The 15,686-nt window shown below is 41.0% G+C and overlaps 1 protein-coding gene across 1 annotated transcript in view; it reads right to left on the bottom strand.

Moving 5' to 3' along the window:
• Window positions 1-15,686, bottom strand: part of UBTD2 (ubiquitin domain containing 2) — a 41,213-nt gene that overhangs the window by 7,617 nt on the left and 17,910 nt on the right. The window contains exon 2 of the mRNA XM_081852202.1: window positions 9,713-9,949. Coding sequence (XP_081708328.1) covers window positions 9,713-9,949 — 237 coding nt within the window. The remainder of the gene's footprint in view (window positions 1-9,712; window positions 9,950-15,686) is intronic.

Below are 15,686 nucleotides of genomic sequence, written 5' to 3'. Positions count from 1 at the left end.
TAGAACCTTGAAATGTTCACATTTCTAATTCTAATTAACATCTAACAAGCCAACATTTCCTATTCTATGAAAGTCCGCAGCACAGGCAATTGCAGGAGGTGTGCTAGGTGTGCCCAGGCATACCCTAATGTTTTTTTAAAAATGGGGAACAAGGGAAGCAGAGAGAGAGATATATATAAGTACAGTGGTACCTCGGGTTACAGATGCTTCAGGTTACATACACTTCAGGTTACAGACTCCACCAACCCAGAAATAGTACCTCCAGTTAAGAACTTTGCTTCAGGATGGGAACAGAAATCGCGCAGCAGCGACGTGGCAGCGGGAGGCCCCATTAGCTAAAGTGGTGCTTCAGGTTAAGAACAGTTTCAGGTTAAGAACAGACCTCCAGAACGAATTAAGTTCTTAACCCGAGGTACCGCAGTAGAATAAAAAGGCTGGAAAGGATCTGCAATTTCTGCCTGCAACTGTCTCTGGAAACAGCAGTGGGGTGACTGGCACAAGTGGTGGCACTAAGGGAAGAAGAACTCCCCCCTCTGCAGGCAGAAGCTGCAGATCTATTCCAGTCTTTTTCTTTTGTATACATCCATCTCTTCCCCATGGCCCTGCCTGCACCCAAGCTTTCCTGGCCACCTTTTGTGGAGATAATATCTGTGGGGGTGAAGAGCTACTTTTGTGATACACAAACAAAGAGGATGCCCTCAGCCATCCAGATCTGCCCAAAACCTGTCCAGCTTAGCACAGGTCTTTTTCTCCGCTGGAACAATCTGTTTTGGTTTTTTTGGCTACTTGTGTTGCACTTGTTTTGTTAGATTTTTATTTCTGTATCGCCTCCTTGCCTTATCATTCCCTCCTCTTCTTTCTTCACTGAAATAATCAAATAATAATAATTGAATGCACACCCTAATGAATTGTGCTGTGGTTGCCTATGGCCCACAGGCAAAGTCCACAGCAATCCAGGGTGGGCGGGGGAAGAGAGGACTGAAGGCAGAAGAACTGTCAAACCCAATGCCTTGGCTGGACTTCTGTTGGCAGGGTAGAAGGGAGTATTTTTGCTTTTTGGGTGTGTCTTTTGTTGGCTTAAAAAAAAAGACTTTCCTTCCCATTGGCCACAATGGAAAGGAAATCAGTACACCAGCTGGCAGCTCTTGGCAGGTTTGGGGTGGGGTTTGAAGGAACAGGAGGACTTGGCACACAGCAGATTGTTTTTGCCATCTCTATTTTGCCTCCTCTGCCACCAAAGCATTGATGGCGAAGGACAACCGCAGATATTACCATAGCTGCAATGAAAAGGTTTCCATGGGTAGACCTGCTGCTCTTCCTATGTACCCTCCTCCTCTCTGTGTTCAGATATGTAAAATCCTCTGGCCCTGCAAGGAGCCTAACACCTGTTTCAGCATTCACAAGGTCAGGGTTTGCGTCATGCCTTCCACTCACTGTGTGAGGAACAAGGAAGAGAGTGGACAGTTTCACCACAGGCAGAATAATGGCAGCCAAGTGAGGAAATTATACAAATCTGCATATTCCAGTTTCTTGAACCAGTTAATTTCATTTCTTACAATTCTTTGCATGAGTATATGAAAAGGGATGCATATAGTAATCTGAGCTGTTGATACACAAGAATCTATAAACTAGAGAAAAGCGTACTCATGCTTTAATCCTCCTAACCACATTACTGCATTACTGTCCACTCTCTGATTCACCAGGGCTGAGCTCTAGCATTGCATCTGGATACAAGACAATGATAACAAAGTATCATTGCACTATCCAGCTTTGCATTTCTCTAAAATTATCTGCCATACTTATACACATTTCTCAAAAGGCATTTCAATAATTTCCATGGAAGCAGTTTGCTATTTACATTTGGAGGTCAACATATTATTGCCCTTTAAAGCAAGTATCTAAGAATGCACATAATTTTCTGCCTGAGCTGCTTAGCAAAACAGCAATAGAATTTGATGAATTGTGGAAGCTGGGCACTTTAGTTTTAAAGAAACAGGGACAGACATTATTAAGACTTGGCTTGAAGGCACAAGAGCTAAAGTGACCAGCTGTAAAAACCAGTCAGTGACAGGATATGAAGGAAATACTGGATAGTTCTTACCAGTGAGGAGCAAGGGGCAGCACTGAAAGTGGAGAGTCAAGCCCCCCCCCCAGCTTTGTGAGCAATGTTCCATTTAAAAAACCCCTACTAAGATAATGTGTGCCTCCTTCTTGCTTCTAATTCAATTCTGAAACACATTTTAAATGGGCTGAGCAGATAAGAGATGTTGTGGAAGTTGCAATGATGTTTAAAAATAATCCTTGAATACAGTGGTGCCCCGCAAGACGAACGCCTCGCAAGACGGAAAACCCGCTAGACGAAAGGGTTTTCCGTTTTGGAGGCGCTTCGCTAAACGAATTTCTCTATGGGGTTGCTTCGCAAGACGAAAAAATCTTGCGAGTTCCCGCGGGTTTCCCCCCGCTTTTTTTGCCCTGTTCCTAAGCTGCTAAGCCGCTTAACAGCTGATCCGCTGATAAGCCGCTTCTCAGCTGATCGCTAAAAGCCGCTAGACCGCTAATAGCGCTAATCCGCTAAGCTGTCAATGGGCTTGCTTCGCAAGACGAAAAAACCGCTAGACGAAGAGAATCGCGGAACGGATTAATTTCGTCTTGCGAGGCACCACTGTACTGGGGAGCATCAATCACAAACTGAGGGTGGTACACTTCACATTTTGTCTGCTTCTTGTCTGAATGACAAAGCCATTAAAAAGAACTTTACTTTCTTCATAGCTATGGCCGAGAACATTCTTTGATGTTCCTGCTTTGGCAGCAGTCAAAAGAGAACTGAGCAGGAATACATTCATCTGCCTCTTGAGCAACTTTTGAAACTCTCATTGTTCTAAGTGCGTTTTGTGACGGGGAATTTCATAAAGGCAAGCAGTTTCTGAACTCTGGGTGCAGCCGAAGATTTCAGATTAAAACTGCCACGGCTGGAAGAAAAGGAGGACCCTTTTCTGCCTCCCCACTTCCAGCCACTCTCTTAAGACTCGAGAAGGGACCCTTATAAGAATATTAGGGTGGGCGGGCAGGGGAAGTATGGCTTTGGGTTTTTTTTGCAGTCTTCAGATGAGGACTAGACCAAGTGAAAAATGAACATAAGATACTAGCTGCGATTCACTGATTTTCAGCTTAGTATTCTTGTTATAAAGAAAGCGCGCCAAGACACTCCACTGTGGTGCCCACAACCTAGGTTTAAGGTGCCATTAGCTCCTAGCTTTCATATCTCTGTTTCTAACACAGCTCTCGATACAGACATCTACTTTGGGGGCTTCTCCCTAAAGGGGAGCAGCTTGAATCTTGTGCCATTTTAGATCCAGACATTTCTAAGTTGTTACTCCAACACAAGTGTAAATCTTGTGTGTGGCTACACAAGACCACAAAAAACTGCCTAATTTTACGTATTCAAATGAACATTAACTACTCTCAGGAGAATTTTAGAACAAACGTCAACATATTATAGGAAATATAGGGCAGTATTCAACATAACAGTTATGCTAGCACAATGGTTTTAAGCTACACAACTTAACTTGCCTCTCCTCTGCCCCAAATATGTGTCAACAGACACTGACGCATCACTCATAGAAAAAAAGCTCTTTGCCTATCTTCTCTTATGCATGGCATGGAAAAAATAGTTAGATAAAAAGCCTTTTCTTCCTCTTTCATAACAGTAGACCTCAACAAGAACCCTCCGACAGCATATGAATCAATTTGGCTAACTTGATGCAACAGCCCCCACCCCCAAACAAAACTCACTGCAGTCAATTGAAGGCAACCAACCAAGCCCTGCCCCACCCCAACTTCTCTCAACACCAATGAAAACTAATAAATGAATAGAAAGAGAACCTACCTACGGTGGTGATGACACCTTGCACATATACTATGTAAAAGAATGAAAGTTTACTACCCCCTTCTCTCCCTCTACCTCTCTTCTCCCCCAACCTTATACTGTATACAGCATTAAAGTCTCACATCAAATATAACTGATCCATAGAAAGGACTTTATGATCTGAAAACAGAGACGATGTATGTACTTTTGTAACCCCAGAAAATCTTTCATTAAAACAATAAAAAATAACAGTGGAACTCATGGACATCCAATGAAGCTGAATGTTGGAAGCATGCCTTCAGTCCTGATATCCAATGAAATGTGGGCATGTATATGGGGACATGTTTCATATAGCAGAGGCTAAGTACAAATAGGAACTGAGTAGGAAGAGAAAGCAGCCTTGTCTTGTGGATTTTTGAGAGTGGGTACACTGGCACTTGCAGACACTATGCTGGCAATCCCTGAGTTAAGAGCTAGCTCTTGGAAACAGCAAATCTGTTGAAGGTATACAATTTAACACTCATATATTGCTGTTTGTGTGCAACAACAGTACAGAATGAAAGCTGCCCCCAATTCAATTAGTAGCAGTTGAAGCTGGATTTCTATAATGTTGGAGGGAGATAGGGGAGGGAAAGAGGTCTGCAGTATGCTAAATAGTTCTTCGCCATATTTTTCATTCTAGCTGTCATGCTCACAAACATGATTATATTGAATTCTAACCACCATCCTCATTAAGGTTTGTTTGTGCAAATGTGGCACTCAGAATGAAGACCCTAGAGCACATTTTTAAAAGGACAAAACCAACGAGTAAACAAGCAGAAATTCAAGAAAGCACTAGCAGCATCCCTCATTAAGCTAGCTTCAAACAAAACCTATATGAATATCACTGACTGTTTCAGTAAACTGGGCATTCATACCATTTGTTTTATTCTCATAATAACTTTCTTTAAAATTGTGACAGCTAAAGGAAACAGCAAGTACTAAATAGGAGCATTAACTAATCTCAAAGTATTGCAAAGATGCATCATCTTTCTCTCTGGAGCCCACATTACTAGTTTTAAGCCGGCTAATGAGCTGCCAACCAGGAACACGTTCCTGCCTGATTCACACAGCTACTGTTATCCTGCACTATGCTGCCAAAATTCTTCACCCATCTCAACTCACTGATTAATTCCTCCTGAAATTCTTACACTGGTTTCCTGTTCACCCTCTTCATTTCAGCTTCAAAGCCCTACCTTGCCTTCACCCTCACTTTTCTCCCCTTCTCTGCCCAATGTATCCTTGACCAAGAGAGTCAGGTTTCCTGTAACATCTAATGACTTCATCCTGTCGCCCTTCCTGCCTCTTATGCTGTGAACTGCCTCCCAAATCACCTGTGTGGTCCCACTGCAGTTCATTCAATTCCCTTCTCAAAAGCTCTTTCCCGTGAACTTATTGGCACAAACCCCTGGAAACCATACCCTATTGTATTTAAATTAAGTATAAGAAAGTGAAACTGATTGTTATTTCCTTCTTCAACCCTGCCTCCATTTCTCTCCCCTGTGTTGAACCAGCTGAATGTAAGCCCTCTAGGCAGGACCTGTCCTCTTGTACTCCATAAACCATTATTCATACCAATGGGAAAACAACAAATACTACTCTTGGGGCTAATTTTCAATCTGTGCCAATATACTTTTTGAAACTGCAGTTTTAAACTTGGTCACCAGGGCATTCCTTCATAGATCAGGATAATGATTAAGTGGGTCACTATTTTCGCTGAAAAAGTAAATCCGGTTTTGGGCCCAGAGTGGCTACTTCAAAGTAGGCACAATGAACCTGCACCTATGAGAAGTCAATAGAGGTAATAATTGAACATATGTTGTACAGTTGTGCGCACATGCTCTTTTTCTTTTGCTCATTCACATTTTCTCTACTCCGCCTCCAAATCTCCTTTGCCCTGAATCAATTTAGGGTCTCTTCATACATTACTTTGCATTTTTGCTCTCCAAGAATACCTTATTCATGTAAGAAGTGTACTATACAAGCTCGAAGCTTGCAGGGCCATTGGAAGGCGCTGCAACAAACTCAATGAGTTCCTCATTTATTCTGAGCAGGTGTGGGAGGCAGCCCAGAAGAGAGAGGTTGACATTCAATATCTTGTGGGAACTGAAGATGTTGTGCAGAACCCTGACTTTTATGTACTCATAAGGCACAAAGAGTAATCTTTGTGACAGGTACTTGGTTGGTGGCAACAAAGACTGTGGATTTTAGTTATCTTCCTGAAGTACCTCCCAGTGTTTTGGGAAACCTTCCAGGAATGTAAATGGTAAAAACAAGGAGAGTCCTGTTTTGTCAGTACTATTATTAAGCGTAATTTGACAATATCAATAGGGCGTGTTAGCTTTCAAAATAGATGCTACACATGACCTAGGATTTGATAAATACAACCTAGCTTTCCCTGTTTTGATGAATACAGTCCAGCAGTAAAATAAATATGAACACTTTGAGATAAATATAGAGATATTAGAGCTGCATTAAATATTAATGAACTGCCCAAAAGGTTTCAGAACTAATAGTAAACCACCAAGTAGGTTTAGGAATGTCCCCTTCCTGAAATCCTGGATAGCCACTGGCAGTCAGTGTAGACGACACTGAATTAGATGGACAAATGGTTTGGCTCAGTATAAGGCAGCTTCCTATGTTCTTACATCTGCTCTGGGCAACATTTTGCCTAGTGAAGAGAACTTGAAAGTTTGCCACAATTACAAGAAATAAAACCTTAATATTAAATAACTTGTATGCATGCACCTATAAAGCAGTGACTTTGGGCATTTTGTATGCTGAACACCAAGCACACAAGCAGAGAAGTTTGTTTTACATTTCAAGCTAGTGAACATTTGTTGAAAAATGCTATTCAATTTGTAATATAGCTGAATAGTATGAGCTGAAAAATGTGTGTTTTGAACCAGGTAATAACAAACTTTGGTGACACTGCCAAAAATAATTACTTTTGGTGCCATATCATCTTGTATCCAGGGCACCATAAAATTCTTTATAAGCTGTATTGGTCCACAGGAAAAATTATCCACTGTTCATCCTCATAAAGGAGTTAAAAGCGAGGAAGGAACTGAAGGAAAGATTCTTCTTTAAGCAGGAGTAATAACTACTTGTTAAAATGAAACACTGCTTGAATAAGCCTAGTCTGGCCATTGACCGGACCCAGCAGGTCTCTTGTGTTTATACAAGATGTAAAGTGGCATATATATCCAGCTGAGGCCAAGCTGAACTTACTTTGCAAGTGGTTTTGCTTGGACAGAGATGCTGTAGCTGATCCAGTATTCCTTGCTTCACTGGATGGTGACACTGGCCAGAGCATGCATAACAAATATATTTATTTTATGTGATCCTAGCTATGGGCCCCTTTAAGTCAAGCACTGGAGACCCTCTAGCCCATGAGCCAGCTCCAGCTCACCCAGGCCCCTCCCTGAAGTCCCACCCTTCAGCAAACGCAACAGGAGCCCAACTAAGTGACTACTCCTTTGTCACTGCTCAGCTCTTTCCTGAACAACTGAGCACTATCTTGTTTAAAACCCTCCCACTGTTCAACTGCTCAGAAAACAGCTGTGCATCAACAAAGAGAGGAGATGCTCCAGGGGTTCTCTAAAGGATTCCTCTTTTTGCATGGAGAACAGTGTGTACAGAGAGAAGCTGCTAGGAGTTGCTATCCAGCAAGAGCAGCTTGCAGCATTTCCTCTCTGTGCACTGAGAAACAGGAGTCGCTTTCTCTGTGCACAGGACTGGAGGGTGGAGAAATAGACAGAGCATCTGTGTTAAGGGTCTGCATGTGTGTGTGTGTAAATTAAGGATGTGTGACTGTGAACTGTCATGCCCAGGCTAATTTGGGGTTGGCCCCACCCATGTCTGGAATGCAGCCCCAACAGCTTTCCACTGGGTAACGTAGCCATCAGTCCAAAAAAGGTTTCCCACCCCTGCTTTAGATACTTCCCACCAGCTCTTAATTCCTTTTACCTCAAACCAAGTCCCTGAGCAGTTCATTCCTTGTAGGATGAAAAGCTGCTAGAATACACACATAATTCATATGCTATGTATATGCCCATTCATGGTTTGTGCTTTGAAAACGATTTCTGTGATGTCAGAACTGTTGATGTCAGAGTGTAACTGCCATAAGTCTGAGGTCTCATGCTCCTATTCTGTTGCAGGCATATTTCAAGGTACAGCCAAACCTTGGCTGTAATCCGTTCCGGAAGCCTGTTCCGTTTCTGAAAAACGACCGAAAACCAGAGCAATTACTTCTGGGTTTTCAGTGTTTGGGAGCGGAAACGTTCCAAATCCGAGGCATTCGGGAACCAAGGTTTGACTGTAGCTGCTGGGTAACAGGTTCTGAAAGTTGGAGGGAGACACAAGCGCTTCTAATTTTTACAGACAAGGCCAGGATAAGGTAAATCCATCTTGATTGGGTCTGGGAAACAACAGATTCTGATTTCCTGGTGGTTCTGGTCCATAATGAATGGGCTGGTCAACTGTTAGTTGGAAGTTATCTTTCAGTAGGGAAAAATCAGCTGAGGTATGAGGCAAAGAACAGAGAAAGCAGAAGTGAAAGAGGACAGTTGAGACCTGACTAAGCAACTATTCATTCTCAGTGTGTTAACAGTACTTTGCTGGTGAAGATCAGAAAAAGGGTTATGCTTAGAGGCTGCCTAGAAAAAGGTTATAAAAGCGGGCTTTTCAGAAAGTGGAGTATAGAGGTCCAGTCGTGGCCGACTCTGGGGTTGTGGCGCTCATCTCACTTTATTGGCTGAGGGAGCCGGCGTACAGCTTCCAGGTCATGTGGCCAGCATGACAAAGCCACTTCTGGCGAACCAGAGCAGTGCACGGAAACACCGTTTACCTTCCCGCCGGAGCGGTACCTATTTATCTACTTGTACTTTGACGTGCTTTCGAACTGCTAGGTTGGCAGGAGCAGGGACCGAGCAATGGGAGCTCACCCCGGCACGGGGATTCGAACCACTGACCTTCTGATCGGCAAGTCCTAGGCTCTGTGGTTTAACCCATAGCGCCACCCGTGTCCCTATAAGAAAAGAGGTACTGTCTCTCAAACTGAGTACAGTCGTACCTTGGTTTTTGAACAGTCTAGTTCTGGAATGTTTGGCTCCCAAATGCTGCAGACCCAGAAGTGACTGTTCCGCTTTGTGAACTATTTTTGGAAGCCAAACTTCCGACGGGACTTCCGCAGCTTCCGATTGGTTGCAGGAGCTTCCTGCAGCCAACCCAAAGCTGTGCTTTGGTTTCCAAACGTTTTGGAAGTCGAATGGACTTTTGGAACGGATTCCGTTCTACTTCCAAGGTACGACTGTATGACAATGGAGTTTGTTGTTGTTTAGTCGTTTCCGACTCTTCGTGACCCCGTGGACCACAGAACGCCAGGCACATCTGTCTTCCACAGCCTCCTGCAGTTTGACAATGGAGTAGTAGAACACAAATTGTTATTTGATACTAATCACTTTGTGCATTTGTGGAGCTGTGGTGTATATTGTACCCACAATTTTAACGCTGGCTGATGATGTCAGAGAGGAAACATACACAACTTTAAAGATGAAACTCACAATCTGTTCCTGATAGAACCACATGGTTCTATCAGAAGGTGGGGGATGTGTAAACTTGAAGGTTACTGAGGCTCCTTTGTCATAATGCTAAACTTTTCTAAATAATTAACATCAAAAAGCAGTCATTATATTCATTTACATGTGGACCTAGTCATTTGGAAAGCATGACTTCAGGAAAGTTGTCCTAAGTGAAATTATTTTCTACTCACTGCTGCTAAAGTCCATCCATTATAGGCATACTTACCATGAGGTAATGTTATGTTTGCACCATCAATGATTGCCTGTGCAAGTTCATGATCATTGTTCTCAAATGCATGTGCTGCAGCCTTCAAGGCATCCCAGATTTCCTTGCGGCCTTCAAAAGCAGGTGCGGTGTCCCAAAATTCGTCTCTTTTGCTGCGCAGTTGTCCATCTGTCATCGGATAATCACTTTTCCATTTTGGTTTTTCCTTTTTCAAGGGCTGATTACGACCTAGTGCAACTGGGGGTGGGGGAGAAGAGAAGAAATCAGGCACTGTGTTGAAACAACTTGCTCCTTTTCTCTGGTTGAGAGCTGCTCAAACTGAGTAAAAACTTTTGGTTATCTCCTCCCCAGCTCAAATGCCTTTTCAACAGTACTCCATTCTGATCTTCCACAGTGTTTTTGGGTTTCTTCACTTTTTGTGACATCTGTTACAGTCTGATTAATCATTTGTAACAAACAAAGTTTCAGAATGCCATTGCCCCAAGAGCCAACTATTAAGTAAGAGCATCTCGTCACAAAAGGCAAAAATACATTTCACTCTTCCATTTCTGAGTTACCAGATATGATCAAAATATGCTGAATTGTTCATCATTAAATGCAAGATTTTGATATAAGGAGTGGATTTCCACTGGAGCCTGTCTCCCATTACTGTATGCTTTCGGCCTTTTAAACTGGTGATCTCTGAAACATATATGAATGTGAAGGGTAGATGCACATTCCTAAACATGTAGTGCTTCACACCAGGAATACATACAAACATTTCCTTACTGTGTTCTCATCACCAAACACATTCCCTTAACATTTTACACCTTTGCTGCATAGAACACTCATGTAGTTACTACAAGCAGGATAGTGAATAAAATGCAAAAATACTTGTCAATATTATAGTGGCCATTTCATAATTTTGAATGTTTGAGGATAAGATGGCTCTTATTCACCAGACGTTTCTGAAAGAGGAGACAAATATTTGCCTAATCTTTTGCTGATCATGTTTGTGCAAACAGAAATATACAAGTTGTCAGTAGTTCTTCAGTGTTGAGCAAGTTACCAGATTTCAATGTTTTGTTGGTTTAGTTGATTATTGAAGCTAGGAAAACTAAGCAACAATTATCTGACTCTTTTTGCAACAAATGGCAAATTCTCCAAAGAATATCTAAAATAAAACTTGTACTCAAGTGAGCTGTAGGAATCTTCGAAGAATACGTCTCACAAAAAATACTTTGTGTTTCTGAGTAGCAAGAGCTAGAAACAACAGCATAAATGGGGGGAAATAAATAAAAATGGAAACTCTTCCAACACTGGTACTGTATAAACAAGTCACATTGGCTGCATTTAAGCGGCTACTGGAAATCCAATAGGATATATTCTAGAAGACGAACATGTGTCTCCACAGGAGTTGCACAAACGTCAATTATCTCTTTTTGAAAAGAGTAACAGACACCCCTAGCTTACAGCTAGCAGATTATATAGTTTAACTTCATTCATCCAATAGGATACGTTTTATGTTTACCAATTCAATATGGTATAGTGCTCAGCAGGCTGTGAATTCATTAAAATATTTAACAGAATAATGGTCTCAAAGCAAAGGAAAATTAAGGTGAACTATCTAAGGTTGAGAATGCTGCCAGAAAATGCAAGTAATGAATCATCTGAAAAGTCAGGTTGGTCCCATTCATATTTTGTGTGCCTAATATGTTTTGGTGTAGTGACTAAAGTGTTGGATGTGGGTCGGAGACCCAGGTTTAAATCCTTGCTCTGTCATAAAACACTTATTGTCTGACCTAGGGCCAATTACTGTATCTCAAAATAAGCTACAACCGATTATGATGTTTAAAAGGGGGTTAGTTGTGTATGCTGGTAGGACTGTAGGGTAATAATAGTCTTTTCTTTAGATACTTGACCATGCAAATCTGCTGCTTCTTTATGTTTTATGCAACTAGAACAAGTTGCCTTTTGTGCTGACCATCTATAAAATCCAGAACAGTAGATGTAACTGTTCACAAAACAACCAGCTTGTTGGCAGGCCTCAAATATACAAGAACTGTAGTCACACACTGAATTTAGAGGAAATTTATAGGTTGAGTGCAAATCTGGCAGACTCCAAACTATTATGGACAAGTGTATGAAAGCTTTTCAAACTCCCTCCCTGCATCACATCCCCACCTTCATACACTTTAAAGAACAATTAAATGGAACATTTTGAATCCCACTAGTATGTCATCAGATTCTAAACAGCAACTTCAGTAAGCATTTGGGTTTAGTAACAGCTAGCCTCATCTTTGAACACAAACACAATGAATGTAAACGTATACCAAATGATTTGATTTATTTATTTTTTGCTTCCCCCAAACATTAATTATAGAAATGGCTTACAGGCAATTCCAACATTCTTGCTGTTTCTCAACACCTTTTTTCTTCTCCCCAGGTATCCATCCTGCTGAGAAGCTTACCCTGCATGCTGTCAGGATACTAATTTTTGTCATAGGTCCTCTTCTATTTACAGCTTGATTATGCTCTCTTCCTTCATTATAGTGAATGAGAGAATATATTGTTTTGGACTGGGTTAAGTGTAAGGTAGAACATCAAAAGTACAATCTCTGCAACAAACATGTGTAATAGACAAATGACTAAGGATTAGATTGCTTAGAGTTCAGGTCATCTAACACAACAGCTGAAGCACTTTAAGAATAAAGGGGATTTTGCCTGTTCACCATGAGTCACAACAAATCTCCAATTCCTTTCATATACAGTGGTACCTTGGGTTAAGTACTTAATTCGTTCCGGAGGTCTGTTCTTAACCTGAAACTGTTCTGAACCTGAAGCACTACTTTAGCTAATGGGGCCTCCCACTGCCACGGCAGGCACGATTTCTGTTCTTATCCTGAAGCAAAGTTCTTAACCCGAGGTACTATTTCTGGGTTAGCGGAGTCTGTAACCTGAAGCGTATGTAACCCGAGGTACCACTGTAGTCTAAAATGGGAATTCTGCTGGTGTACACTAGAAGTGGTATTGGTATTGGTATTGAGAGCACATTTTATTATCGTATAAATAAGAGTAACTGAAGGAAGCCCTGTTTAGGGAAGTTTTTAATGTTTGAAGTTTTATTCTGTTTTTAATGTTCTGTTGAAAGCTGCCCAGAGTGGCGGGGGAAACCCAGCCAGATAGGCGGGGTAGAAATAATAAATTATTATCATTATCATTAGATTACTAGTTTGGAAGATATGAGATGCAACCGTTCTATCCAGGTTTGTTGGGCAAACACACAATGCTGGCAGGAAGCCTGGTGAAAATCCATTGTAAGTCTACCACCATTAAGCCTAAATTGGAGCTGAATTGAGTGCCCAGCAGCCACAACTGAGACACAAATCTTCTCAGCTAGTAGAATCACATAATGATCTCTCAATCCTTGACTCTTAAGTATTATTCCTTTCTCTAGAAGGGATGATCTACAAGCTACTTCCCAGCTCAGCTAAGATCTACTGGTTTTAGTTAACAGTACATTAACAGTTTGTCCCACTGTGACATTTATTGGTAGGCTCACATTAGCCAATTAACTAAATGCCATTAATAGCTCTCTTCAGCTATTTGAGCTCATCACTTAATTAGAAGATTGGCATAAGCTTGAAGCGGAAATGTTAGCTGACAAACTCACTAGCAATGATTAAGTTTATAGCTGCTCCTATCAGCGAAGCACTATCACTGTTTTGCCTTATTTCAAAAGCTACTACTTCCACAGGATTTTATTTCATGTTCAGTTAAACTGCCAACAGAATACTTCACATAACTTTCAACTCACTCCATTTTTAAAAATTCTAGTGACGTACAACACAGTGTTTCAATTTTGGTTAGAATCATGTCACTGTAATTTCTTAAAACACCTGTCACTGGAAGATCAGTACAGGAACTCTGCATGCCTGCAACCATGCTGGCCACCTGCAGTTGCAAAAAGATTGCATACTGAATGTATAATGAGAGGATAACATTCTCTGGGCTCCTCAAATGTCAGGCTGCTTCTCTCACACTCAACTACAAACAGCTGGAGGTTCAATTCTCAAATCATTCCCATCCCACCCCCATTCACCTTGGCACGGTAATTTAAAAGGCAAAATTTGCCATTCTTAGGTCAATGGGCTACAGTAAAAGACTTGCTGTAGCACAGAATTATCACTAAAACAAGGACAGCTGAAGACCTACCATAAAGGAGAAGTATCCACTCCTGCAGGGCAAAATTTCACGAGCATCAGTCACTTGGGCAGATCCACACCATACATTTAAAGTGCATTCAACACACAGTTAAAGTACATCAATTCCCAGTACCTGGGAGAATGCCGCTCAATGAAGATCTTAAGGCCCAGGCTAGTATATATGGGAGGAGAATACGCTTCAGGTATCCTGTTCTAAAGCCATTTAGGGCTTTAAAAGATAACTATTAGCACTCTGTATTGGGCCCAGAACCAAACTGAAAGCTGTGACCATCAAACTGTGCATTATTTCCTTTACATTCTCTCATTTTTTACTACAAACTTTACTGAAAACCTTTAAAACGATTTGCAAGGATAAAGTGTCTTCCAGGACAAACACATATCCACATCCACATGGAAAAACAGACTTGGAAAATACCTTAATGCTCGAGATCAGTGGTTCCTAATTGGTGATCCATGAACTCCAGGGGGTCTGTGTGACCCACTCAGGGGGTCCGTGGCACCATTCACATAACAAAAACTACACTAGAACTCTTGTAGACAGCTTCATTCCAATTATTATTACAATGGACAGAAAATTCTGAAAAGTGGGTTGCAGAAACTGGAAAAAATAGCTGAGAGCAAAAATAATGATCACAGGTAACATTTTGTGAGACAGGACACTTCTTTTGCATTAAAAATGTTTTCCTCCTCAACATGTCATGGGATTTTGCATACAATTGACTACCCAGATTATGTGAGATATGGTATTTTGATATGAAATATATCCTTTAAAGACCATATTCTGCACTGCTATGATAAAAAAATTCTGTAACATGTTTTGATAATCCATCTGCCATATGAACCAGTGGAAAACACCCAACACTTCAATAGGTAGGTACAACAATTTTTTTGTAGGTGAACCTAAAATATATATTAAAAAATCACTGTACAGTTGTACAGTCTTGAACAAGAGGAAAAGTGTTATTATTAGGTACAGAATGAACATCAGTTTAGACAGTCAAGCCAAGATTTATCTTCCCAGACTTGGCAGATATGATAACCTCACTGGCAGGCTAGCAGAAGGGGATAAATTTCAAAGAGGGTATGCTTAGGTTTTCAGCATACACAATTAACTCTCTGAGCCTTGTTTTTCTGAAGGGATTGCAGAGTTTAATAAGGTTTAAACAATAAAAAGCAGTAGTTATTATAATTAGTGCCAGAAACTTTAATTAATCCATCTCAGAAGGCCATACTACTTTACACTCACATTTGTGCATCATTACTGCCTCATAATGTGATGACAAGAACTACTGGTACATTAAGGAAATGAGAGAAATCGGGATAAAACTTTCTTAGCAGGGAAATGTTGGGGCATGGTTTAATTACTTGCTGTTGCTCAAGTCAGGTTAATTTGACTGCTTTGAAAGAGGGGTAAGAAAAAAATTAGTTTTTTTCATTAATTAAATGCTTTCAAAGAACAATCAAATAAAATTTGTTTGGTCAAATTTTAATGGCTGGTTGTAGTTTGGGTTTTTTGTATTTGATCTTTATTAATGGCTGGTTTTAAGCACGGGAAGGTCAATTTTAATTTCTATATTTTACATATGATCTGAATGTTATATTTTTCTTAAACTAGAACAAAGTGCTAAATGCTGATGCCCATCAAGGAATATGACAGAGGTCACTCATTATGTCACCATTAAATCTTCAGCACCTCTCAAGATCTGAGATACAGAAACAATGGTACCAAGCACACAGTACCCCCTTTTAACTGGAGGATAAGTACAGGA

This window comes from Podarcis erhardii (assembly GCF_964252035.2).
Source record: "Podarcis erhardii genome assembly, chromosome: 2".
NCBI classification, from domain to species: domain Eukaryota; kingdom Metazoa; phylum Chordata; class Lepidosauria; order Squamata; family Lacertidae; genus Podarcis; species Podarcis erhardii.
The sequence above is the reverse complement of the archived record's forward strand: the minus strand, read 5'-3'. Positions and strand labels throughout refer to the sequence as shown.